This window comes from Chrysemys picta, chromosome 11, assembly GCF_011386835.1.
Source record: "Chrysemys picta bellii isolate R12L10 chromosome 11, ASM1138683v2, whole genome shotgun sequence".
Classification (NCBI taxonomy): domain Eukaryota; kingdom Metazoa; phylum Chordata; order Testudines; family Emydidae; genus Chrysemys; species Chrysemys picta.
The window spans coordinates 3524779-3551839 of record NC_088801.1 but is presented as its reverse complement, the minus strand read 5'-3'; the positions used below and the strand labels follow the sequence as shown (position 1 = coordinate 3551839).

The 27061-nt window shown below is 56.2% G+C and overlaps 1 protein-coding gene across 21 annotated transcripts in view; it reads right to left on the bottom strand.

Moving 5' to 3' along the window:
* The window catches only part of TNS1 (tensin 1), a 251427-nt gene that overhangs the window by 38643 nt on the left and 185723 nt on the right, over positions 1–27061 (bottom strand). For 12 of the 21 annotated variants that reach the window (XM_065561395.1, XM_065561381.1, XM_065561385.1 and 9 more), the window contains 5 exons: positions 24886–26649; positions 18626–18712; positions 6750–6946; positions 6318–6456; positions 847–939 (listed from right to left, as the gene is read on the bottom strand). In XM_065561395.1, the coding sequence (XP_065417467.1) occupies positions 847–939; positions 6318–6456; positions 6750–6946; positions 18626–18712; positions 24886–26649 (2280 nt within the window). The remainder of the gene's footprint in view (positions 1–846; positions 940–6317; positions 6457–6749; positions 6947–18625; positions 18713–24885; positions 26650–27061) is intronic. The other 9 variants (XM_065561384.1, XM_065561387.1, XM_024104764.3 and 6 more) reach the window with 7 other exon arrangements.

Below are 27061 nucleotides of genomic sequence, written 5' to 3'. Positions count from 1 at the left end.
GGTGATGGGCGACCACTTTACCGGACAGCATGTCCCTTGCCTTCTTGAAGCTTGTTGTTTGATAACGTAGGACTAGCCAGCCTGGATCACACCCCCCATGTCCAGCGAGGCCAGTGACAGTAGTCAGCACCAACTGCTTCAGAGGCAAATGCAAGGAACTCCTATGGTATGCAGCTATGGGACAACCTGCCCAGAGGGATGAGTGTAACCTGGTTCTAGGCCTGCAAGGGCCCTCAAGGGGTCATCTAGCTAGCCCATCCTTGGATCTTGGCAGGGAGTCGAACTAGATGACCCTGGTGGACCCTTCTAACCCTTTGGTTCTATGACCCCCCTGCGCTAAGGCAGAATTTAGTATACCAATACATACGGATCACTTGATGATTACCCTGTTCTGTTCATTCCCTCTGAAGCACCTGGCATTGGCCACTGTCAGAAGTCAGGACACTGGGCTAGGTGGACCTTTGGTCTGACCCAGTCTGGCCGTTCTTATGTTCTTATAATCGACAGGCATATTTCTCAACCCCACTGCTGCTACAAGATCCTTCCTCTGCTGGCCGCAGTCCCTGAGGCACAGTGTTGGTGTCCAGTAGCATACATCTCAAAGTCTTGGGTGCACACACAAGTGACCGAACCCAATCAGCCTCAGTGACCCTGACGGGCTAACGTTGCAAATTCAGCCTCAGCAGAAGCCCCTGGAGAAACAATGCATTCTCGACCTCTCTGTGCAGCGGCACGATTCTTGGATTCAATATAGCCGAGAGGGGCATAAGATGCCAGGATGAACTGGCCCTAACATCCAGCACCTTCCGTCTGCAACCAGCCCCCCGTCCCCACCCATTCGCTTACCTCCCGTTGTCTGCAGCAAAATCTCGGATGGGTTATGGGGCTTCAGTCCCAATGCAGACAGCGGGGTCTTGGCCAGGCCGGGTGGGGAGCGCACTGTAGTCAGGCAAAAGAAATGAAATAAACCCAATGGTATCAAAAGAGGAATTAAATTTAAAGTGCAATAAATCCTAGAGTCATCTCGGTTGTTACTAAATGTGAGTTTATAGCCTCAGCGCTACGTGTGCTACTTAATGACTGTCATTATGTCCTGGCAAGGTGCATGTGCAACTGGAAACACTTAAGCCCGCTGGCCTGCAGAAACCCCAGGAATGCAGGAGCCGAGAGCAGGCCCCCTTATTAGAAGTGACACCTTTGGCTTCTCTTTTATGGAGACGGTGATTCGGCCAGCCCCGATGCCGGCTGCGTGCGGAGGGAACCTAGACACGGGGGGAGATGAAGAAACCCCCTGCTGATGATTGATGGGCAGTTGCAGGAAGATGGATTGAGGGGCCCAGAGGGCGGGGCAGGATTACAAATTCCTTTGATGCCCATAATCCCTGCTTGAGTGTGCTGAGAGCCTGAAGGCCTTGCCTCCTAGAGGAGAGAGCATCTTGGCATCGCCACCATTAGGGACAGTCCACCAGCAGGAATGACTTCCCGGGGCTTGCAGGAATCCTAACGCTGCGCAAGTCGGCAAAGTGACAGCCCCCTGGCTGGATAACAGCGCCCTCCATTGCCTCAGCGCCTCTCATCCAGGGATCTCAAAGCTCCTTCCCCAACGCTCACTGATTCAGACTCCCTGCCACGCTTAATTGATGACACCTCCACACCCTATGAGGGCATTTAGCTGCACTCCCCTCATTGGACAGGTTGGTAAACTGAGGCACACAAAGGTAACACGTCCTGCCTGCAGTGACTCGGGAAGTTGGCGGCGCAGCTAGGGCTAGAACCCAGGAGTCCTGACTTCCACACTCCAAAACACGAGACCGCCCAGTATGTGTCTGCTGCGGGGAGAGGCTCATTTTCTCAAGGCACAGTTTGCCAGAGATGCCTCCAAGAACAGCAGCATTTCATCTGGACTCGGACTGATATTAACATAAACACAGTGGGCCAGATTCCGATTCCCATCCCCTAGATCTAAATCCAGAGGGGCTCCATTGACTTCAACTGAGATACTCCAGATTCACCCCGGTGAACAGAATACGGCCCTCATCAATTCAAACCACCATGCTCACTAAACAGGCCCATTACCTAATCTTCCCCTGGGAAAACTAATTTAGGGCCCACACTTTACGTCGTAGCATTCGCTCTACCTACGGGATTCGTTCTGGTAGAGAGACCTAAACGGTGCCCATGACATGAACTTTCACACATATGGTATAGATACACATCTGGAAAACCAGCCAGATGTGCAGCAACACATGTGTCACATACCCACCAGCCTGTTTACAAATGCACACAACATGTGTTCCATAGCTCTATTGCACGTATATATTATATAGAGAGAGGCTGGTATGTCGTATGTACGTATAAGGGGGGGAGGGTGTATATATATATATAGCACACATACTATATATAGGGTACACATATGAAGCAGGGAGTGATGGAGCAAATGGATGCAGATGTATATGTGAGATGCGCGTACTACAAGTCTCACAAATAAGGCTTTATAGTGTGTGTGTTGGGGGGGGCGAGTTCTTGCCGTTGATTTCTATCTCCCTGACACTGCATTTTACCAGCTCGAAACAATTCAGACTTTCTAACTGGGAGGAAGAGACCTCAGGACACAGAAGAGGTGTGGGAATGCTGCCAAAAGCAAAAACAAGGAGACAAATGAGGCTCCAACCTCCCTAAAGGAAACTTGACACATTCCTTTAGCTTTATCCACTGCTTGCATTTCAACCTTCTGACTTACAGATTCAGACGGGCACCCACGCTGGCAGCGGGAGGAGGCGGGAGGCAGGCGTGGAAACAAAAGCCAGTCCTCATGAGCTCACGTTTTCACGGCTGCGACGTTGGTCAGAACTGTTTGCTCAATGCAGATGAGATACTGGGAAACCAAGCAATTCCACGGACGGGCCAAGACGTTCCAGCCAAGTGTTACCGCAAATGCGCTGGGCCCGCTTCTCAATGGCTGGGGGTTGTTGCACAGGGGGGGGGGGGGGGAAATCCGGCAGAGCCAAATGCAAGGATATGGGTTTAACCCCCAAACCATCATGAAATCTAGCCTGCAGTGAGCAGCGATGTCATGGTCACCAGCTCTCCTAGCGGAAATGAAATTAACTCATGTCTCCGCCGTCCGACAAACCACAGAAGCCCCAGCTGTGAGGTTCTGATCTGGATGAGGATTCAGATTTCCCTCTCATGGGAAAGTGGGCAGTTGGAGCTGGGATTCTGGTTCATAAGTGCACTTCCGCCAAACCTGGGGGGGGTGTTTGGATCGGGGGGCTCCCTATGGGTCCGTCTGTAGCAGCAATAGGCAAACCTCAAAAGATTCAGCTCTGTTGTTGCTCGGGAGTTCACCTGAGCCTGCTTGGTCGAGAAGCTGGCCAGGGATGAGATGCAAAAGAGTCCCTGTTATGCACTGGGTAAGAAATGTTGCCCCGAGGGCACATCTCAAGCCTATACGATTAACCTGTCACTCTGAAATTCACCCTGCAGCAGCTGAGCGTTCAAAGTGCAGCCGAACGTCCCAGCCACACCCTCGCCCTTCATCACCAACGGGCGATGACCTTGCCCAGACGTGTGTTTCTGAGGGGAAAGGGGTTAAAAACAACTCTCCTGCTAAACTTGGTGGTGTAGCAACTGCAGCCACCGATGGGGGCTGAGCGAATCACAGATGTTTCAGTTCGCTGGAAATGCAAAAAAAATGTATTGGGATTGAACAGAAAACTCATTTTTTCAAATGAAACCCGAGATGAAACGTTTCAATTTCAACTGTTGGAAAAGGTTTTTTGGTTTTTTATAAAATAAAATGAAAGGAAATGTGGAAAGGAAAAGTCATTTCAAACCAAAACATTGAAACGTTTCGGGCAAAAAAACCCTCCTAAAAATAAAATGCTGAAAAAAAATCAAAACAATTTGACTAAATTGACGTGAATTTGGGAAAGGTTTTGGTGTCGCCAAATCTGCATTTTTCACCCCCCAAAAAAGTTTTGAGTGAAAATTTTTGCCCAGCACTAGTCTAAGGCCGTGGGACATCCACAAGGTTCAGAGATGGGAGACGTGGAGAATATAGTTTGGGAGGTGACTGCCATGTTGGAAAATCTCTCCTGATCGGGACCAGAGCATCTCAATCAGGGCCGGCTTTAGTAAGTGCGGGGCCCGATTCGTGGGGCTTGTACTTACCGGGCGGCACTCCGAGTCTTCGGTGACACTTGGGCTCCGGGTCCTTCGGTGCGAGTGAAGGATGTGCCGCCGAAGACCCAGAGCGAGTGAAGGACCCGCTGCCTAAGACCCGCAGCGCCGCCAGGTGAGTAAATATTAAAAAGGTCACTGGGCACGGCGCCCTCTTAGGTGCGGGGCCCGATTCAGGGGACTCGGGCCAATCGGCCTAAAGCCAGCCCTGATCTCAATCCATTTTCAGCTCTGCTATTGCACTTATAAATACATAGGACTATCAAACGTGGCCGTTGCTTTTTTTCCCAGTTGCTCAGCAATGCATCGTGCTCGTGCAGCCTGATTCAGCCGTGCCGTTGTGGCACTGGGACAGCGGCAGAACCGGTCAAAGCGGAATTCACTTCTTCCAAACCTACCACCAAGTTATCAAGGGTTAGCCAGGAGGATGCATGCTCAGCTGGAGGAGTCAGGAGGTCAGAACATGCAGCAGGAAGTTCGAGGGTCAGACTTTCTCAGCAACTTGCAAGGATCAGCAAAGCAACTGCTGAAACCTCCTTTGCCTACCTCAGGCTCAGCAGAGCACCTGCATGTTAAGTAGCATCTAACTTCCCTTGTCATTCACCCTTCCCATCTGCAACTCAGTTCAGGTAAAGGGGATTCACCTTGCACTCGGCTACACGCCATGGGCTCCTATCTGGCCATCCGGATATTAACGGTGAATGGATTTAAATGGACAGTGTCAACCCAAAATGGGCCTTCTTTAAAGGGAGTTGAATTCCATGCAATATACACACGTGCACACACAGCATGTCTTCAGCTAGGTACACGGGGGAAACATGCTAGTCCTTAGTTTAAGCTCTCTGAGGCCAGGACAATATTTGCATGATAGGACTGTACGGTACCAACAGCACTGGGGCTCTGATCACAGCTTGTCAGTGGCGTGGTACAAAGGACTTTTTGCCTTGGTCAAAGCAGATCAACCCAAATAAGGGCTGATGCCAACTTTATCCTACTCCTGGCCAGCATGTATCCCGTCTCGGGGCTACAGAAACCCTCTTTGGGGACTATTTCAGGGAGTTTTAAAACAATTGCATCGGGACTATTTTTCATAACCTTCCACCTTCCAAACTAGCGGCCTTAGCTACCATGAGTCCAACTGTCCAGGACTCGGAGGAAGCCACGCAAATTGACCTAAAATAGCCTTTCTGTGCCCCCACCCCCCCCGCCCCAAAAGTCACTGGTTTAAAATCAACTCTCCCGTCCAGAGCTAGTAGCAGGTGCTGGATCTGAATGGGAGAAAGTTCCTCCTCCCGGCTTTGTCAGACTGGGAGGTGTCACCTCAAAGTGGTGCTGTCTCGAAAAGCTGCCGCTGACGCGGGACTGAGCGGAGATCCCTAAACAGCTCGGTAATGGAGCCAACGGTTTGGATTCTTCCCGCCCCAAAAAGATTTGCTTTTTTAACACTCTCGAGCTGGGAGGACGTTCGGTTTGGGATTCTGGAGAGATGTGCCGGGGTCCCTCTCGGAAGGAGGGGCTCGGCTGCGGAAGTGATTGCTCTGAGTTGAGCTTTGGAACGACACGCGGCCGTGATCGGAGATTTAGGCTGGTTGCTCTGGAGGGTCAGGATGCCGGAGAGTATCCCACAGCTCCTTGGCATCATGCAGCAGCCATCACTCAGAAGACGAAGCGGTGGGAGCCAGGGTGGTATCTCACATATACCATGTAGAGGGGAAACGAATTGAAATGGGAGCCTCCTCGGTATACAGCGATAGTTTTATTTTCAGGGTGCTTTCGTGACAGATAAGGGCGCGCCCCCCAACATAGGGTTCGATTATTTCCATCACGTGCCCTCAGGGGCCCCCAGGACCATGATTTTACACCCCGCTATCTGTAAAACGCGGCTGTCGAAATGAAATAACAATGAAACCAAGGCAATCTGCAGCGCGTGGCGTGGCGGAGGGCGGTGTCAAGCAGAGAAGAGAAGTGACAGAAGGAATTGCCGTGGGAAAGGGGTGGAGGGATGAGAGAACGAGAGAAAGAGAGGAAATGGCGGCAGGTGTCTGGAATTCGGAGCTGCTTGACCTGCTGCTTGTATCTGGCTTTGCTAGAGCCGCCCGCTGGTTCCCACCGCCTCCCGGAGCCGCGGAACTTACGCAGGTGACCGTAAGGGGTTTGCGGCGAGACAGGAAAGGCAGGGGTTGGGGGAGAGATCTCACCACCGCTGGAGGGTGGGCTGGGTGGAGAGGTCCCCTCCAGCTCTTCAAAGGCTTCCTTGTAGCTGTGGAGATGAGGCTGCGGAAGAAAGCAAGCGAGGCCGAGTCAGTCGCGGCGAGAGCAGACCCCAGGCAAACGCGGCCCCATCCTCAGCCACCCACCAACCCAGGCTCACGGACGCTGGGGCTTCATTGCCAGAAAGAACTAGGGGCTTTCTTCAGCTTCTTTGTGGGTCTCTGGCAAGCCTCAGCCCCCTCCACCCACCCCCTGGCAACAGGGGTTGAATGGCGAGGTCCCCCTCCAGCAGCGCTGTCCGCATTACCAGGCGCCCCGCTACAAAGCAGCCGGGGGAAAGACCAAGAAAAAGGCACCTCTTTGGGCCTCCCTCCCGGGTTGGCGGCGATGCTGCTGACCACCTCTGGCGAGAAGCTGTGGACCGGCGATCGGGCAGTGGGGCTCCGGGGCGTGCCGGGCTCCTGGGGACCGTTCTCGTACTGGCCGTCGCTGGTCGTGCGTCTTCGGCTCAGCGGTCCGGGCTCCTCCGGGGACTTGTCCCGTGACTCCACCCCTGGAATTCAAGCACACGGCGGGAAGCACTCGTTAAAAAGGACGATGCCCAGCAACAGGCTCATCCCTTAGGGAGCCACGTGGCAGCTGGCACGTTGGTGATTTATCTCAGGCACGAGCCACTCCTCACCTGATGACTCCAGCTCCTTGGCATCTCGGGGCTCTCCCTGAGGACTCTTTACCCCCATTTTTAAAGGGCCATCTGTGCTGCCCTAAGGGGCCCGCAGAGAGACTAAGGTAGCTGGAGCCTTCTGATTCCTACAGGATAGGCACAGCATGTGCGGGAAATCACCCTGCCGCCCCGATGCCAACCTGGAGAGAACCAAGGAACGGACGTGCCCACTGCCAATACAGCCTTTGCTCTGCGTGGAGACCCAGCACAGTGCTACAGGGATTGGTGCTGCAGGAGGGGCTTGTGGTCAGAGGAGACACCGAGCAAAAGTCCTTATCACGTGTGGTCATCAAAGAAGCCGGGATCCCCTCCTCCCCTGGACCCTTCTCCCCTCCTACAATTCACTGGAAGAGCTAGTCCCACGTAGGCGAGGTCAGGGCTAAGGTAACCCCAGAGATCTCTGGCATCTCTAGTGCAGTGGGTGGAATACGCAACACACCGCTGGATATAAAATGGACCTCTATGGTGATTAGTTAGTGCCAGCACGGCTCCTGAGTGGCTAAGAATCATAGAGTCATAGACTTCAAGGTCAGAAGAGACCATTATGATGGTCTAGTCTGACCTCCTGCACAACACAGGCCACAGAATCTCACCCACCCACTCCTGTATCAAACCCCTGACCTATGTCTGAGCCACTGAAGTCCTCAAATCATGGTTTAAAGTCTTCAAGGTGCAGAGAATCCTCCGGCAAGTGACCCGTGCCCCACGCTGCAGAGGAAGGCAAAAAAACCCCAGGGCCTCTGCCAATCTGCCCTGGTGGAAAATTCCTTCCCGACCCCAAATAAACCCTGAGCATGTGGGCAAGACTCACCAGCCAGACACCCAGGAAATAATTCTCTGTAGTATCTCAGATCCCCCCCCATCGAACATCCCATCACAGCCGTTGGGCATATTTACCTGCTAATAATCAAAGATCAATGAATTGCCAAAATGAGGCTATCCCATCATACCATCCCCTCCATAAACTTCGCGAGCTCAGTTCTGAAGCCAGGTACGGCTCCTTCCTAAAAAGCAAGGCTAGGCGCTGGCATCCTGGCCAAGTGGTTATTCTCCCAATACCCCGGGAATTCCACTGCAGACAGTAACTCTTCCCTTGCTGTCCTGCACGGCTGCAGTGCTGCCCGGACGATCAGAGACCTGGAGGGCTGGGAGGAGGAACCACGAGGGGTCATCAAACTCAGTCCGCCCACGCTGAACCAGGACCAAGTTGGATGTTAGCGGCATAGAGTTTAAGGCCAGAAGGGAGCAGGAGATTATCCAGTCTGACCTCCTGTCTGGCCCAGGCCAGCCACAGCACCCAGCCACCCGCACACCAAGCCCCACGTCCAGAATAGGCACAAAGCTGCCTTTCACCCGGAGGTGGATGCCTGTCAATGATGGGGAAAGTGGCCTTTGTAACACGCAAGGCCTGATCCGCAGGGCACCTGCCGTTTCCATGGACTCCAATGGGATGGAAAATGCACCATAAATAACCATTAAGAATTTGCATCTCCCATTCCCATCACACCTGAGCACCTGTATCTCTGTTACACCCCAGTAGGAAGGGTGCTATCCCCATTTTACAGATGGGAACTGAGGCACAGGGAGATTAAATGACTTGTCCAAGGCCACACAAGTCATGTGGGCCAGAGCAGGGGATTGAACCTGGGTCTCTGGCTAGCGCCCAAACCACCGGCCCACCCCTTCCCTCTTGATCAATCCTCCACCTTGCTTTGGAGGCTGCCAGCAGAGGTACCAATTCAGGGCCTGGTTGGAAGGCCACTGCAGTGCGTGGGAGTTTGACTTAGCCAGGCATTGGCTTAGGCAGCCGAGCCAACTGTGATGGTGGCTTTTGGACAGGGAACCGGACGGAGCCCACAGCCATGAGCGAGAGTGAAAAGTACGCTCCAGCCATACAACGCGCTGCAAGGCCCGGGAGCAGCAGACGGGAGACAGAGCTCAAGAGAGACCCGGGCTGGCGGCGACGGGGTGGGCATCCTGAAGGGACCCTTCCGAGCAGAGGGGCCGAGCAAGTCCAACTAACTAAGCCAGGGATGGTTCCCACAGCCTGAGCGCCCTCCCCCTGCCCCCGTCCACGGGAACAAGCCCTAGAGAAGTGCATCTCAGAGCCTGGCCAGGGAAAATAGGTCTCCGTGCCAGGAATCTAGAGCACATTCCAGTCCACTTCTTTGTTTGCAACCCCGCTAGCCCCCGTTTTCCACACACACGCCCCCCCCCCCCCCCCCCCACCAGCAGCCTGGCTGCAAAGAGGTGTCACCTCTGGGGAGAGGCTTGCAGGCTTTGTAAAGCTGGGGGTGGGAACCAGAGCCGCGTTAAGGGCTGGGTTCTCCCCCCGCCCCCCAGCTCTTCGCTGCGAGTGGCAATCCACCGGGGAGGAGGGAGCAGGGTTTGGCCTGGATTCCAGCGCCTGAGTGCAGATGTCCACTTTAGCAGAGGGGGAGGGCGGCTGTCTCCATGGCAATGACACCAACTAACATGCAGCATCTGGCCCAGCGGGAAATCCCGGAGGGAAGGAAGGAGCGGGGAATCGCTAATCACGCCGAGCAAGCATCACTTTACAGCACGCTGTTCTGCTAAGACAGGGATCCTAGCTCCGTTCCCCCAGACCGTGCACCGCTCCTAAGGACACAACGGCGATTAGCTAATTAACGCTCCGCTCGGCGCCATGCTGGGAGGTGGAGAAAGACTTTTACGCCCATTCTGCAGATGGGAAAACTGAGGTACAGAGCGGCTCGGTGATTTGCACATAGGGCACCCGTGGCAGAACGGGCTCCTGGCACCAGCTCGAAGTTGTTTGATCTGATTTCTAAAAGGGCTCGCGGGATTGACGTGAGCCCAAGGAATCCCGACTCCAAAGGCCGGGAAATCAGCCACAACCATAAGAAAGGCTCCTACTTATGCCAGTGTCTTTTAGCCCAGGGGACCGCTATGGGTTTCACGTGCTGGATTTACAGATGGCCACTGAGGGACCAATGTAGGAGCTGATGCTAATTTACTCCCACAACGTCCCCAGGCAGAGAGCTGATTTCCACGGACCTGCACCCGTCACAAAGCTCCCATCAACATGAGTAGGCCATCAGCAGGCAGCCCTCAGCACGGCTGGGCACGGGGGCTGGACTGGTCCTGCAAATTGCCCAGAATGCTTTGGGTGCATTTCCTCCAGGGTGGGGGGAATGAGAAAATGGTTTGCCAAGCCAGTGGGAGGCAGCGGAGTGGGCTGCCCGGGGCGGTGGGGAGAAGACTGTACCGGGGCAGGGCGGGAGGGCAGCAGGCTGCATCAATGAGCCAGGGAGGGGGCTGCACCGGGGTGTTAGGAGGGGATGGGGAGCTGGCTCGAGGCGCATTTACACCCATTTCTCCCTACTGCCTAGGAACCTCACATTTAGATCCTGTCCAGGCAGACGCCGCTTTGGAGTTCCCATGACATTGGCGTACGTGGCCCTTTAAAGGGGGCTGCTTAAGAAGCTGAGGTCCTGTCTGCGCCGTGGGGATATTAACGATCTCAGGGCACTTTGTGTCAGTGCTGGGGTTTGGCCCGGGCCCAAAACATCCCCATCTCCTGTCCCTGTTCTGCTGCGCAGCTCTGCACCCCAGAGGTGGCTGCATTTCAAGGCCGTGACCTCTGCAGAAATCGTTTGCGAACACGGTGGGATCCTTTGGGACGAAAGGTGCCTTAGATGCAGAGACTGTTACACAGTAAACTGAAAATGAAACTGGTAAGCACAGATGCACCCTCATTATCCAAAGACATATATGCAGCCGGCACTCCCCCTGTAACTCATCTTTGCCAGTAACTCCCCCTGGTCACCCTCAGCAGGCAGACACACACATAGCGGCTTAGCGACACTCAGCACTGTTCTCAGAGCCGGGCAGGAAAATGCTAGAGACCAGCTGGGGCTGTCTACTGTCCTCTCGGATATACACTCTGTCCTTTCATCAGCCTCGGTCCAGTTTGTCACGCACAGCCACTCTCTCTCTCCCCTCTCGGGAGCCACCTTATAGACCCTGCCTAGAGGAATTTAGCATAACATTGGGCACTAGAAAATGGACTGAGAACCCCAACTTCTCTCCCAGAGGCCTCTGAAAAGCCATCAGGTTGGCCCCGGGCTCTTCCTGACTTCCAGAGAACTATTCCTGAATCTCTGACGCCCCCGCCCCCTTCTTCAGATCTTGAAAAATCCGCTAACGAAGTGGGGAGGAAGTTGGCTGCAAGTTCCTGGCACGGGCTGCTTAGGCTCATCGCTGAAAGACGAAGCCTTTCCAAGTGAGTTTCTAAATAATAATCACAGTGACGATGATAATCACAAAATCACCATGCTGGGGAGAGGCTAGAGAGCTGAAAGCTGGCGCGCAGCCCCAATGGAGTTTGCCCACGTAAATGATGCAGGCTGGGAAATTCCATGAACAGCAACTTTGGATCCAAATTCGCCCATCGAGCCTGCTGGAGCCTGCCGCATGTCGGTCATTTGCTGAGCGTACCGGCAATTGCAGGGCCGGTGAATGCAGAAGAAGCCACCGAAGCGGAAATGAGCCACTCTGTGGGTCAGAGACGCATTGTGCGGGCCGGGTGGGAGAAAGCTCGTCGTGAGCGGGCGGTGGCACGCCAGGCTTCCCACAGGACGGTGCCCGGGGCGTGAGAAGCTGTGTGGCGGAGCCCATGCTGTCCTCATTGAACGGAGGACAACCAGCGTTCACAACATCACACTTCCAGGGGTAACTTCCTACCCCCTTTTGTTAAGTGACCCCCCGGGATGACTAGAATGGAAAGGAAAAAACCTTTGCTTGGTGCAATTAGTAGCATTTTGTGTCCAATTAGTTAGTTAGGCCCACGGCCCAGCAGCTTGAAGGTATTTAGGTGCTCAGGTCCCACTGAAACCAATGGGAGTTAGGCGCCGAACTACCTGCGCACTGCTGGAGCTTGGGTCTTTAACTCAAGATGGACTAGCCCCTGCTTTTAGTTCAGGAGGCCCCTGGCTCAGCTCCACCTGTGCCCACGCCGGTGACCATCACGCACACACCTGCTTATCTTTAAGCAGCAGGTCGTCCCCATTAACTACCCTTCCGCACAACTGGTTGCGCGCTGCGTGTTACGTGTGTCTGCAAGGCTTGGTCTGCTTGGGTCAGGCGTCTACCCAGCAAAACCCCATTGTCATAGGAAAATGGGACCAGGAACCCAGCACAAACATGGTCCCCATGGGACTCGGGGCAGAACCTGGGAAGGCAGTTAACGCCGCTGCCCAGAATTCAAGGGGGCGCTGTCCCTTTCATTCAACGGGCATCACCCCCTTTCACTGGAAGTCACCTGGCTCAGACAGCATGGAGATGCCGCGACAGGCCGTGCATGTTGCAATGGGATGAGCCAGCGTCAGCCCTCACTGATGCACGGTGATGCCAGGAGGGCACCGTGACATGTCATTCCATATTCTTTATGGAAATATGCTTATGATATGAATACGACATAACCGAGATGTACTTTATGCCAGATGGCGCCTGTGAGATATCACTGGAAAGGTTCTGATTTCCTGACTGTGATTATCCAATCTGTGAGCCTGCATCATTCCTGTATCTGAAGTTAGGACTATTGACCACACATCTGTATTCCCACTATGCTACTTTGGATGACGCCCACTGCTAACACTTCAGGTACCACAATGGAAAAGCCAGTCAGAGGGGTCATGGCCCATCAGCAAGGACAATGGACTGTGAAAAGTTTGGCCTTCCTGCCGACCCTCCATACTTCCCCTGACTCATGGACGCTGTGATCCTACAGAGTCAGGTGGTCTTGTCACCTGATCCTAAACATTACCTGGCACCTCTTGTAACTTTCCACTGGAAGGGAAGGGGGGAGGGGGGCAAGTTTGGGAAACAAAGGATTCCCCCCTTATGTAAATCCAATTTATGGGCAGGCGAGGAAGGCAAACGGGACTTCTCTCCATGGCCTGTCTGCCCAAGCAGAAAGACTGCAAAAGGGAAGGCAAGGGGGGAGTCCAGACTGAGCAGGGTCCAGTCTGAAAAGGAATATAACTGGAACTCTGAATCACAGAAACTTTGCAACCCGCCTGCAACGATATCTAGGGGGAGAAATACTATTGGTAACCAATTTCTTTAGTGAAACTAGCTTAGTTTGTGTGCTTCATTTCATTCGCTTAGTGATCTGCTTTGGTCTGTTACCCCTTTTACCACTTAAAATCTGCCTTTTATAGTTAATAAAATGTGTTGTGTTTATTATTATACCCAGTTTCTGTAATTTTGCATGGGGTGGGGGGGCAAGAAGGGTGCACACCTCTCTCCACATTGAGGGAGGGGGCGAATTTCATAAAACCTTTGGGTTTGTACCCCTTAAAAGGAGTGAGCACCAGAGTGTTGGAGCAAATCCCGTCAGCTGTGTCTTCCCCGAGCTGATCTGCCCCTGGGGGTGGCCCTCCCGGTGTGTGTGTTAGGGGAGGCTTTAATAGCCTGGCTCAGCAAGACAGGTACAAAGGGGGCCCACCATGGCATAACAAGCGGGTTCAGTGGTATCCCAAGGGGTCCAACCCGTCACAGGTACTTTGCTGCATATGGCCAGTCCAGGGTAGACCATAATTGTGCAATCCTTGTGTGATGCCCCCAGCAAGTGCACGTGCACACACACACACACACACACACACAGGGTGGCCAAATAGCAAGTGTGAAAAATCAGGACGGGGAATGGGGGGTAATAGGTGCCTATACGAGGAAAAGCCCCAAATATCAGGACTGTCCCTATAAAATCAGGACATCTGGTCACCCTAACACACACACACAGGTTCCCTAAATCTCAGAGCTGCACACCCAATCAAAAGCCTGGCGTGGGGCTAGTGCACCTGAATACGGAGGGGGCGTAACAGTGGCTTAAAGGATTCAGCAGTCCAGCTGCTAACGGCTTGCACCCCGGAACGGCCTTGTGAGCTCTGCAGCCTTCAGAGCCACTCTGAGCGCCTGAGCACAACGGAAAGTCAAGGCAGGTGCTTGTTGAGCAAGAGGGCCAGCCAGGAACAGGTGCAGGAACGCCCCATTCTTCCCTGGTGAGAAGAAGAGAGTGAGGAAGGCCACGGGGGGCCGGCTGTGACTTGCTGAAGACCCCAAGGGGGGACACGTCGGGATGCAGAGCAAGAGGCGGCGGTGAGGGGCGGAAAGGTAACACAAGGACTGGCAGCGAGCGGAGGAAAGTCGCTCTGCTCATGTGCCAGAGAAGCACAAAAGGCAGCTCCTGCCCCCGCCGCACACATTCCATTCCCACCCCGGAGCGCAGCAGCAGCCAACGCTGGGCCATGCCAGGCCGTGCCCATTTCAAACCCCTCTTTCACAACCTCTCCCTGGGCAGGACGGGCCCGCTTGGGGCACCCATCAATGCCCCGGCCTGTCTTTTCTCTTCCCGACCAGCGGGAAACAAACCGAAGAAAAAGGGGCTCATTGTTTGGGAGCCAGGAATGGGAACGCTCGCCGGCTGCGATAAAGTCAGACAGAGGGGAACGCGGGCTCTCAGCAAAGCGCCACTCAGCGATTCCAGGCCTCGCAAACTGCCCTTTTCCAATGAAATGGTCTTTCCCCCGCTCCTGGGGAAATGTCTGAGCAAATGCTGAGCAGACAGACAGCATGCCCCTCTTCACTCACAGCAAGGGCTGGGCTCGCTCAGCGGCACGTCCGCACAGCAACGGCTTTGCCTGTTGGTTTGTCGCTGGCCAGCAGCACAGGAGATGCCTCTGCCACTTACGTAAAGAAGTCGGGACTCTGCCCACCCAAGGGCCATGGCAGGCTGCGTGCTGGGCCGCGTCTTAAACACCTGTTATACGGTGGCACAGCCAAGGGAGACAACAGATCCCAGTATGCCCAGACCAGCCTGCAGTGATGTATCCTGGCTTCTTACATAAGAACACTCACACTGGGCCAGATCAATGGTCTGTGTAGCCCAGTCTCCTGTCTTTCGACAGTGGCCAGTGCCGGGTGCCCCAGAGGGAATGAACAGAACGGGCAATCATCGAGTGCTCCATCCCCTGTTGTCCACTCCCAGCTTCTGGCCATCAGAGGGTAGGGACACCCAGAGCATGGGGTTGCATCCCTGACATGGGCGGTGCATGAACTGCCAGCTGGGGGAGTCTAGCCACCAGCACCGCCCCTTCTGCTCTCCCCCGCCCGAGCCCAGAAGCCCCACCACCACAGCCGCCAGCCCCCCCTCACAGGCTCTCCCCCCAGCCCCGGAGCGCCCCCAACCTCCCTCTCCCAGCCCCAGAGTGGGTGTCACGGCCGCAGCCCCCCCAGCCCCGAAGCACCGGGAGGGAAGGCAGCACGGCCGGAGCTCGCCCAGTCCAGTTTGCAAAAAACTGCAGAACTGGAATTAATTTGCAAACTGGACACCATTAAATTAGGCTTGAATAAAGACTGGGAGTGGATGGGTCATTACACAAAGTAAAAACTATTTCCCCATGTTAATTTTCCCTCTATTGTTACTCAAACCGTCTTGTCAACTGTTGGAAATGGGCCATCCTGATTATCACTACAAAAGTTGTTTTTTCTCCTGCTGATAATAGCCCACCTTAATTGATTACTCTCGTTAGGGTTGGTAGGGCAACCCCCATTTTTTCATGTTCTCTGTGTATATATATCTTCCTACTGTATTTTCCACTGCATGCATCCGAAGAAGTGGGTTCTAGCCTACGAAAGCTTATGCCCAAATAAATTTGTCAGTCTCTAAGGTGCCACAAGGACTCCTCGTTCTTTTTGCTGATACAGACTAACATGGCTGCTACTCTGAAACCTATCACCATGCAAGGTCCTTCTCGAGTGCTCCAAGAATTGCTCCACCTTGGCTAATCGGCTTCCCCCTGATGCTCGTTAACACAAGCCAGATCCATTGACTACTGGCCTTCGCCTCGACACCTAATCACACTTCAGCGCTCCTGACCCCCTCCACCGTGCAGCGCTGAGATCTCTCCAGCTCAGCAAGGAGACATTCCTGTGTGCTCTGCCAGCCAAACTAGGGACCTTTCCTCAGCCGAAACCTGATGCGAAAACCTACTGTCACCACCATGCAGAGGGGCCATGGTCACCCACTGACCGAAGCTCTGCCCCGTTTGGAGTCTCTGCAGGATAGGGCTAAATCCCAGGAAGCCAGAGCCTCAGCTCATGTAAATCGGTCGCTGATCACTGGACCCCTTCCTCCCCCCAGTTCCAGCCCAGCCCCCCGTGCTCCCCCACACGGGGCTGGCATCTCCGCTCACCCCCCCGCACAGTCCTCCGCGCCCTCCCCCCCTTTTTTGATAAAAATGGGCATTTGTCCCAGTTGCTCTTGCCAACCAAGAACAACAGGACAAATGCCCTCTTTTGCCAAAAAAGTCAGGACGGCTGGGTCCTGGTTTGCCACTGGCCAGCAGCACAGGAGATGCCTCTGCCACTTACGTGAAGAAGTCGGGACTCTGCCCACCCAAGGGCCATGGCAGGCTGCGTGCTGGGCCGCGTCTTGAACACCTGTTATACGGTGGCACAGCCAAGGGAGACGACAGATCCCAGTATGCCTAGGGACTTTCCTGGCCCAAACGGGATGAATGGTCACCCTACAGCAATACCATCCCTGTTTCATTTGCCTCTCCCCTCCCCCCGCCACTTCGCCCTCTGAGTTACTGCCCTGTCCATGGATGGCTGACCTCACGCACGTCCTAGCTGTTTAGCAAGCAGCCGGTTTCCTCGGCTGGTTCCGCACCTGGGTTGCTAATCTGTCTGCGCTGGTGCCCTACCCTGTTAGAGCAATTCCAGAGCAAGGTTACATTTCAGGCCCGAAGCAGCTGACGGCATCGTTCCATTTATCATAGTGAAACAGACACGGCAGTGACTGTACATGTCATCAAATCACTTTGTGTTGCGAGCTCGGAAGATTCACGAGGCTTCAGCCCAACACAGCAAGCGAGCAGACGCCATTGCAACATGTGCATCCTTCCTAGAAACACCCATCCCAAACTCCATCCAGTCTCCCTCCCCTCCACCTACCCACCTGCCCCCTACTCCCGTTCTCCTCTCCGAGCTGCTCTGCTCACACGAGGGGCCAGACGCAACCCCCACTGGATCTTTCCACTGGTTCCAGGGGGAGCTGGGCGGATCCTAGTGTAGGTGGGTGAGAAAAACGTTGCTCTGAATCCAACATCAAGCAGGCTACTGCCCCAGCCAGAGACTGAAGTCAAACAAGCAGCCAGAAGCTGCTTCCTTAACCTCTCCAACTCGGCAGTGAGGACTCGGAAGTTCTGCTTTAAACGCAGGCCCAGTGGCACAGCCCCCCTGCGAGACATAGAATCATAGACTATCAGGGTTGGAAGGACCTCAGGAGGTATCTAGTCCAACCCCCTGCTCAAAGCAGGACCAATCCCCAGCTAAATCATCCCAGCCAGGGCTTTGTCAAGCCTGACCTTAAACACCTCTAAGGAAGGAGATTCCACCACCTCCCTAGGGAACCCATTCCAGTGCTTCACCACCCTCCTAGTGAAATAGTGTTTCCTAATATCCAACCTAGACCTTCCCCACTGCAACTTGAGACCATTACTCCTTGTTCTGTCATCTGCCACCACTGAGAACAGTCTAGATCCATCCTCTTTGGAACCCCCCTTCAGGTAGTTGAAAGCAGCTATCAAATCCCACCTCATTCTTCCCTTCTGCAGACTAAATAACCCCAGTTCCCTCAGCCTCTCCTCATAAGTCATGTGCTCCAGCCCCCTAATCTGTGCGTGTGCGCTCCGGACAGCGGATCACAACCCGTTTGGAGGTTTTGCTCCGACAACGACCCGCTGCGAGAGGAACCATCGAGTGCACATACACACACACACACACACGGCTGCATGGGGCCATGTGGACGTTGGGGGGGGGGGGTCCGTGTTGGCCTGGAGAGACTTCAGCGACTGTTTCCAGATCCAGCAGAAAAGCTCAACGCTGGACTCTCTGCAGCACTTTTCCATACAGTGCCACCTCAGAATAAACCCACGCTGGTGACAGCCCCTCACCAGCCTCCCCCCAGGTTTGGACAATTCACCCTTTGTGTGCCGCCCCGCCCCATGCACACACAGCAACTGGGCAAGCAAGTCTCCCTTTGCCAGTGACCTCCTGCGTGCCCGTAGCCACTCCGGGGGTGCCCTCTGAGAACGGACCGAATCTAGCGCCCCTGGCATCCCTCTCAAGCCAGTCAAACACCCAAGCAGGGAAAGGGCCTGAAAGCCAAGGAAAAAACAAGGAGCATTGTAGGTGGGAGGAGAGCTCTACCCAGAATCCAGTCCCGCGAGGCACCGCGGTACAGACGGGGATTTCCCTGTGACTGGGCGTCGGGTGGGGAGGCTCTGCCATGGTGGGGATCAAACCGTCCTGCCCCATTGGACTCTGAGCAGCTCCCCCACCCCCTAACAAGGCGTGCTAACAAACTCTGCCACACCATGTCCATGCGACCAAGGGGAGCCACCTAGCATGCAGAAGAGCAGGGGGGAGCAGAGCGAAAGAGGAAGGAGGAACGGAACAAACCAGCGAAGGAGAAGGATCTTTGTCGGTGCAGAGGAGGATGGGGGGCTTTCGTGCTCTGCCGGATGCCCTGGAGTTTGGCGTTGTACTCTGACAGGGGAGGTGGAGGGGGGGAAGGGGCGCAGGAGTGGGAGGAGGTCAGCCAGGGAGGAGACACAGTCCGCCATGGAGAGAGACAGACGGGACAAACACCACAATGGAGACAGGAAAAAAAAAACACGAGAAAAGATTAGTTGGGACCCTGAGTTGAATGGTGGCCGAGCCCAGAGACGCTGGGAGCAGAGGGGGCCGCAGGGGACTGTACGCACTGGATGTCCCTGCCGCCCCGGAACAGGAACCCGTCTCTCTCACCCCAGAAGGGAAGGAAAGGGGTCGGGACGGCTTGGTGAATGGAGCAGCCGCCATGTCTGGGCACCAGCTAAATTTTGTTCTCCGGGAAAACAGTGAAGAATTAAATGGACCAATGCCTCCCTTCAATAGACGCCGAACAGCAAACACTCGGGGGCTCCCAGCCCAGAAGTGGCTGCATGCCTGATGCTGGGAACAGACCCCACAGGTGTGATTGGCGGGATCTTAGACTCGGGAGCACTGAGTCTGGGGCATGTTATGTTATCTGACCCAGGGCTGCCACGGCCCAGCTCTGCCACCTGGGTGAGTGGTGCTGCCAATCCAAGCGACCCCCGCCCGCAACCCCGGGGAGGGAACCCAGCTTCCCAAGGGAGCTCCCCCCTCCATCGTCACACGCAAACCTCACACGCTTTGGCCGAGCTCAGCAAGGAAGTCACAAGGCCCACGGGAGTTACTGGAAGGATGGAGGAGAGGGGCAGGGAACAGCCAGCGTCTGCGTGGATCCAATGGGGAGACGGCTGAGATTGCTCCCCGAGGCAGACCCGGGGAATGGACTGAAGGGCTGGAGAACCCGCGGGAGGGCCCGGCTCTGACCCAGAGTCCAGCCCGCCAGGACAGAGGTCAGAAAGCCAATCGGCTTGAGCATACGGCAGGTGTAAAATGCCACCTGCCCCCCGAGGTGCCGGCAAGTGGAGAAGTGGAGCATCTTACACCCCTCATGTAAACGACCGCACAGGGCAATGGAGAATCCAGCCCAGCGCATCAGCCGCTTTGGGTGCGAGGGATGGGCAGGGAGGGTGTCCCTAGCCTCTGTTTGCCAGTGGCTGGGAGTGGGCGACAGGGGATGGATCACTTGCTGATTCCCTGGTCTGTTCATTCCCTCTGGGGCACTTGGCATTGGCCACTGTCACTGGGCCAGAGGGACCTTTGGTCTGACCCAGTCTGGCCGTTCTGATGTTAGAGGATCAGCCCATCCGTAATGACCAAACTCTTATTGAGGGGTCTACGGTGCAGCCCGGCTGGCTCACGCAGCAGGGTCTCTCTGGGCCGGGGAGAGTGACCAGATGTCCCGATTTTATAGGGACAGTCCCGATTTTTGGGTCTTTTTCTTTCTAGGCTCTTATTACCCCCCAACCCCGTCCTGATTTTTCACACTTGCTGTCTGGTCACCCTAGGGCCGGGGCTGCTGAACTCCATCCCCGCTCCTGTGTAATCCTCACTGTGGCACCCCCAGCCAGCGGTAGGAAATTGGAGTTGTCATGATTGCAAGTCCCAGGGAGGAGGATGTTGTGTGAAATTCCCCACATACTTGCCTGGGGACAAACAGGCAACTTATAGCAGCGAGGGCCATAAATAACCCCCTCCCCGTGCCAGCAGCCGACACCTCCTATCTACTCTCCCGCAGCCTCCACAACTCCCGCTTCCAGGCCGCGCTCTGACTCACGCCCCGTGCTGCCAGCTCTGCTTTCAGGACACCTTGTTCTGCCCTGATGTAAACACGCCGCGCTGCTCTGTGTGCTGAGCTATTCTTCCCGGGGACTGGCCACGAGCCTCCCATTGCCACATATGGCCCTGCTCCAGGGACAGCTCCCAGCCTCGCCCCAGTCCCTCCCTCGCTCCTCGGACAGGCAGAGAACCGCATCCCACCACCAAGCAGCATCTGGCCTGGGCGGCACTCAGATCAGAGGAGAATCTGGGCCGACGCAGGGTGACTCAACACGGGGGGGGGCTCTTCCCTGTGACTCAGACCTAAACCCAGGGCCCCTGGCTGGTGCTGTTGGAGGTGGCACGTAACAACCAAGGCCTAACCGCAGGCAGCCGTTAAACACCTCGAAATGTTGTTTTGGTGAAGTCGGGGTCTGAGCCCTGATGTCCTGGCCAAAGCAGCCCATAAATTACCCTGCCGCTTCAACTCCCAGCAATGGTTTGCAGCCTCATCTCCTGTCCTAACCTATGATACCTTGTGGCTGGTCGCTGTTAAGCAGCTACCATGCTCCACATCAGAGGTGGCTGCATTTCAGGGCTGGGTGAAGTGGTTTGAATGCACTAGCTGTTTAGTAGCCGGGGAAAGAAAGCTGGCTAGATCATCGGACTCAACGGCTAGTGATCAACGGCTCCATGTCTAGTTGGCAGCCGGTTTCAAGCGGAGTGCCCCAGGGGTCAGTTTTGTTCAATATCTTCATTAATGATCTGGAGGATGGTGTGGACTGCACTCTCAGCAAGTTTGCAGATGACACTAAACTGGGAGGCGAGGTAGATACACTGGAGGGTAGGGATCGGATACAGAGGGACCTAGACAAATTAGAGGATTGGGCCAAAAGAAACCTGATGAGGTTCAATAAGGACAAGTGCAGAATCCTGCAATTAGGACGGAAGAATCCCATTCACTGTTACAGACTAGGGACCGAATGGCTAGGAAGCAGTTCTGCAGAAAAGGACCTGGGGGTTACAGTGGACGAGAAGCTGGATATGAGTCAATAGTGTGCCCTTGTTGCCAAGAGGGCTAACGGCATTTGGGGCTGTATAAGTAGGGGCATTGCCAGCAGATCAAGGGACGTGATCATGCCCCTGTATTCGGCATTGGTGAGGCCTCATCTGGAATACTGTGTCCAGTTTTGGGGCCCACACTACAAGAAGGATGTGGAAAAATTGGAAAGAGTCCAGCGGAGGGCAACAAAAATGATTAGGGGGCTGGAACACATGACTTATGAGGAGAGGCTGAGGGAACTGGGCTTGTTTAGTCTGCAGAAGAGAAGAGTGAGGGGGGATTTGATAGCTGCTTTCAACTACCTGAAAGGGGGTTCCAAAGAGGATGGATCTAGACTGTTCTCAGTGGTGGCGGATGACAGAACAAGGAGTAATGGTCTCAAGTTGCAGTGGGGGAGGTTTAGGTTGGATATTAGGAAAAACTGTTTCACTAGGAGGGTGGTGAAGCATTGGAATGGGTTCCCTAGGGAGGAGGTGGAATCTCCTTCCTTAGAGGTTTTTAAGGCCCGGCTTGACAAAGCCCTGGCTGGGATGATTTAGTTGGGAATTGGTCCTGCTTTGAGCAGGGGGTTGGACTAGATACCTCCTGAGGTCCCTTCCAACCCTGCTCTTCTATGATTCTATGAAAGGCTCTGGGATGTAAGGGGCTGCAGAAATTATCACAGACGCCAGGGTTGGTTTTGGTTTTTTAAAAATCTCTTAATAACCAGTTTTCGCACAATGATTTCCCTGTAGCTTGGAGTGGGATGAAGGGGGAGGGGGTCTGTGATGGGGGAGGGGTATTCTCAGGGCATTAAAGGGTTAGTCACTGAGTCCTTGAGCAGGGGTAACCCAAGCCCATTTCTCAGGGCGTGATGCTAAGCATGACAGCTTCAGGGGCCCCTTTCCCTCCAATCCAGCAGCCAGTTTTCCTCACAATCCGCACTGGCACCAACCTGCCAGGACCTGGCTCCCTCCTTCCGCAGAGAGCAGCAACTCAGCCTGGGTGTGCGGGGGGGGGGAGGTGTTTTGCAACTGAGCGCTGTTCTCTCCCTCGAATACCTTTCGTGTTTCTAGGCCGAGACGCTGGCTGGAACAAACCCCGCCCTGCCAAGCCCTGGAACTGCAGGCTGGATCGCGGCCCCGGCATTCCCACGGACGGGCAATGAAAAACCTGCACTGCAATCACGGAGAGGAAGGCAGGGCGGCCGCTCCATTCCCCACCGTGCGCTGATGGAGCCAGGCACTGTGCATGCCCCGAAGCCAAAGGTTTATTCCTCAGGCCCGTCGGGCCAAGGGGGACTTGGCTTCCTGCTTCCCAGACTCAGGCTGGGGCCTGAGCTCTGAAGTTAGTCCAGGGGCGACCGGAGTCCCAAAGAGATGAGGCCAATTCACTAGTCCGTCCATGCACCCTGTGCACGGTAAAAATGCCTCGCTGGAATGGTCCCACTGGTCAATGACCTACATTGCACCTAACTGTGCCACACTATCCCATGGGGAAGTTACCTCCTGACCCCAACTGGGGGCCATATGCCCTGAAGCATCAGGATCAATGACAGACCCGGTTCTAAATATGCCCCCCGTCATCCAGTTTGTTTCCCCAGCACAGATCCAAGCTCCGAGGAGGAATGGACAGTTTGACAACAGATTCAAGGGGGCATGTCTACGGGAAGTGCTTCAGAGGAGTGTGACACTTTCTATTCTCCTGCCTGTTCAGAACAGAGCCAGCGTGCTCAGAACATCACAGTTCCTCCCGTGTCTGTGGCTGTAGGGCTAAGAAAGGAAAGCCAGGGCACTGGAGCATGGGGCAGGGACTGTAACTTACTAGCCCAGCAGTCCTCGTGCGCGGGCTTTGGACAATGGCTAGGCTGCTGACCTGTGACCTGGAGACCAGGGGTCAATCTCCTGCTCCGCTACAGATTCTCTATGCAGCCTTGGGCAAGTCACTTATCCTCTCTGTGTCTCTGTTCCCCATCTGTACACTGGGTGTGACAGCACTGCCCTGCCGTAAAGGGGGATTGGGAGGATAAATACCCTCAAGATCGTGGGGTACTCAGAGTCTGTGATAATGGAGGCCACGTAAGTACAGCACCTAGCACAAGCAGGAAGGTCCCACAATGAGCATGACTGCTTTGGGCGCTAGGGGCTATCGCTGGGTATCTAAAGTGGAGTCCAGCCCGGTCATTCCAACCGACATCTCCCAATGGAGCTACAGCTAGGCCTCCCACATTGGAGCCATGCACCCTCCTGGCAAAACCTGGCTCCTGAACCCCTTTGAAAATCCATCACCGGGGGCAGTGGGGCTAACGCACTGTTCTCTGCTTTTACAAGGTGCTGGCCTCTCCTCTTTTCTCCTGCCTCCTTCCTGCTCCCAGGCCAGACTGATCAGTCTGCTCCCAGCAGCTCCTCGCATAGGAAGCAGGGGCAATTTCCCTTTGGCTGCAGAGAGGAGCAGCAGAGGGAGCAGGAGGACAGCTGGAAGAGATCATCGTCTGCAGCCACGACACACCTCTGCATGCCGCTCCGGTCCTGGAGCCAGCCCCAGCCCCCGCCGCTCACCAGTCGCCAGCCAACAGGGCAGCAGGGCAGTCTGGAGCACCCGGAACCGCCAGCGCTGATCCAGCCAGAGCTCTCGGGAAGGCGAAGCCAGACTGGACATCTCACCAGAGCAGGCTCTCCTGCCAAAGGCTGCCAGGCCCTCTTTCCCGTGCAGCTGGGCGCACGGAGTAACTAACGCAGCCACGGAGAAGTCCGCTCCCTAGCCCTGAGCTCAGCCGCGCTGCTCACGCTGTCCCCCGCCTCACCAGCTGGGCACTGCCCAGCGGCAGGGCAGTGATCGCGCCTGGCCAGCGAGGCCGCGTGGGAGACGGCTCCCCTCCAGTCACAACCCTGTTTGCATGGAGAGGGGCCTCTGGGAATGGGATGTGGGATGTTTAACGCTTCCCTGAGCTCTCTCCTGTCCTGTGCATCTGCGTTTCATCTCGCCCTTCCCACAACTCCCACCCCTTTCTCCCTCTGGCCCCCTGGGCGTGCTTCCCGGGCCCGACCCTGTCCCCAGGGACAGGCCCCGATTCTCCTCTCCTGGGCACCGCTCGCTGCGGAGGGGGGCCGGGCTGCCTCTTTCCAAGAGCGAGGATGGAGAGGATTCCCCTGGTATGTTAGGGGCCTAGAGGGCCTGGTTTCCAGGGAAGCCTGGAGTCAGGCTGGGCCATGGGGCACGGGCGTCTCCATCCCAGTGGGACTCCCACACAGCCAGAGCCTCGTGGATGCGTTTGTGGCTCCATTCTGCTTGTGGACCCAGCCGCAAGAGCTGGGCACGCAGGCCCCCCGCCTGCTCTCTGCAGAAGGGGCTCCCGTAACCCGCCCTCACCCAACAGTCTAGGACAAACGCAGCCTGGCCCTGGGGTGACGGCTGGCCAGAGGTGGCACCGCAAATCAAAGCCTCTTACCTGCTACTCTGTGGGCCACCAGCCCTTCCAGGTTCAAGGGCTCTTCTTCCGAGGGTCTGGCAGGCTCGTGGTGATGCTCCGCTCCCTTCGGGGGCATCTGGGCTTGGGCTGTCGCTGGGGGGGATGGGGGCGACATGATCAGGGGCTGCTGAGGCCTCACAGGGCTGTAAGCTGTTGCCAGAGGGATGGGAGAGGCTGGGGGACTTCCCGGGGGGCGGCTGTAGCCCCTTATCTGCGGCACAGGTGGCTGCTGGTTCTGATAGCTGTAGGGTGAGTAGGACACCCCAAAATGCTGCCCCGTGTACTCTGGCTCACCAGCGCCCCGGCCCGGCAGTCCTGGCAGATAGGCTTTGGCCAGCGGTTCAGAAGCCGGTGCGGGCTGGGTGACAGCAGTGCCCATGGCGTTGTGGGACATGGCTCCGAAGGCGTTGCTGGGTCTCGGCTGGGTCACCTGAGGGGCTGCCTGGCTAGGAAGGCCCGACACTGGCTGGGCAGACAGAGAGGAGACCACTGGGCCGGGCTGGTCCTCTGTGGAGGCCACGGGGACGCTCTGGGACTTGTGCATCGTCGAGACGGACGGGTCCAGGTCCAGCATGAGCATGTTCAGTGCTTCTATCGACTGCTCGATCTCCTTCGGGGAGGCCACCTGGGGGAACTCAGGGATGCTGTGGCTCGGAGGGGGGGCCACCTGCAAGGGGCTGGGCTGAGGGCTCGAACTGGAGACGCTAGGGCTTTGGCTTTCCAGGCCGCCGTCTTGCTGGCGGGAGGAGGGCCTGCTCCCGCCGCTGCTGCCGCCCTGCTGCTGCCAGGCGTTGAGGCCCCTCTGCACGGCCTCCCGGCTGCTGGTGCTCCGAGCCGGCGCCTGGGGGAGCTGGAGGCCCGGCTCGGCGGCTGGGTAGGACTGAGAGCGGTACATGTCGTTGGAGTCAAAGCCGTACAGGTAGGGCTGCGTGGCGGCCGGCGGCCGGGACAGCAGCCAGCCGGGCTCAGAGAAGCCGGGTTGCTGCTGCCGGTAGTCGGACAGATTCTCCTGAGCAGACACCGAGGGCCGGATCTGGCTCAGCGGGGACTGGGGGTGTCGCCCCATCATGCTCCGCAGCGTATTCTGGTTGTTGTAGGGGTACCCCCCATTGATCAGCGGCTCCGAGTCATACAGCCCCTCCTTGTGCAGCTTGTCCGCGCCGTCGAAGCTGGACGGGCCGTTGGGCAGGGAGGAGAGGCTCTCCATCCGGGGCACTTCCTGGTAGCCGACCTCGCTGGCGTTGGTGGTGCCGTCGCAGGAGGAGAGGGTGCCCAGGCTGCCAACGCTGTACCCGTCCTGGTTGGGCAGGTCGTCGTCCAGGATGTCCGTCTCCCGTTCGGCCACCAGGGCGGCGGCGCTCCCGTTGACGTGCACCTGGGCCGGCACCACATGGCGCCCCGTGAGGGCGGAGCCGCCGGCCGGCGCCGCCCCGGGGTGGCGGTTGTGCATGGGGGCTTCGCTCTCCAAGCCGAAGCCGCTCAAGAGGTGCTCGAGCTCTCGCTTCTCCTCGGGGGTCAGCGCCGGGGGGCCGCCGCTGGGCGCTGCCTGCTCGTCAGTCTTGTCGGTAGCGGTGGAGTTGCCCGAGTCGCTGCTGACGGAGAGCGTGTGCTCGAGGTGGTTGGGCGCCGCGGAGAGGGGGGCGCGGCTGGCGTTGACGGCGCCGGTGCTGCCGTGGAGGGAGTCTTTCTTCTTCACCTTGGCATAGAGGCTCCCGTCCAGCGGCCCCTGGGTGTGCCCGAGCTCTGCATGGGGAGAAAAGAACAAAGGAGATCAACAGTTCGCTCGGGGCGGGAGAGAGAGCTAATGGCTCCCATTAAGCACAAATGGCTTCAACGCTCAAACAATGAGCTAAGGGCCCTGTCAGCCGGCTGCCAAGCACTCAGCCTCCCCGCGAAATACACACCACATTCCCACCGCTCTCCTGCAGAGACGCCGGCGCTGCGTCCTCTGTGGCTAATGTGGCCAGAGGAGACGGTGTCTACTGAGACGTTACTGGAAACCTGCTTTCGCTGTGCTGAAAGACCGGATCGATACAGCGTTAATGTGAGCTCTCCCGCAAGGTTCAAACTGGATCCCGGGCTGTGTGAGGCGGACGGCCCTGCGTGACTCTGGAAAGGAGCCCCAGACCCCCAGGCCCCCTGCACATCACAGGCC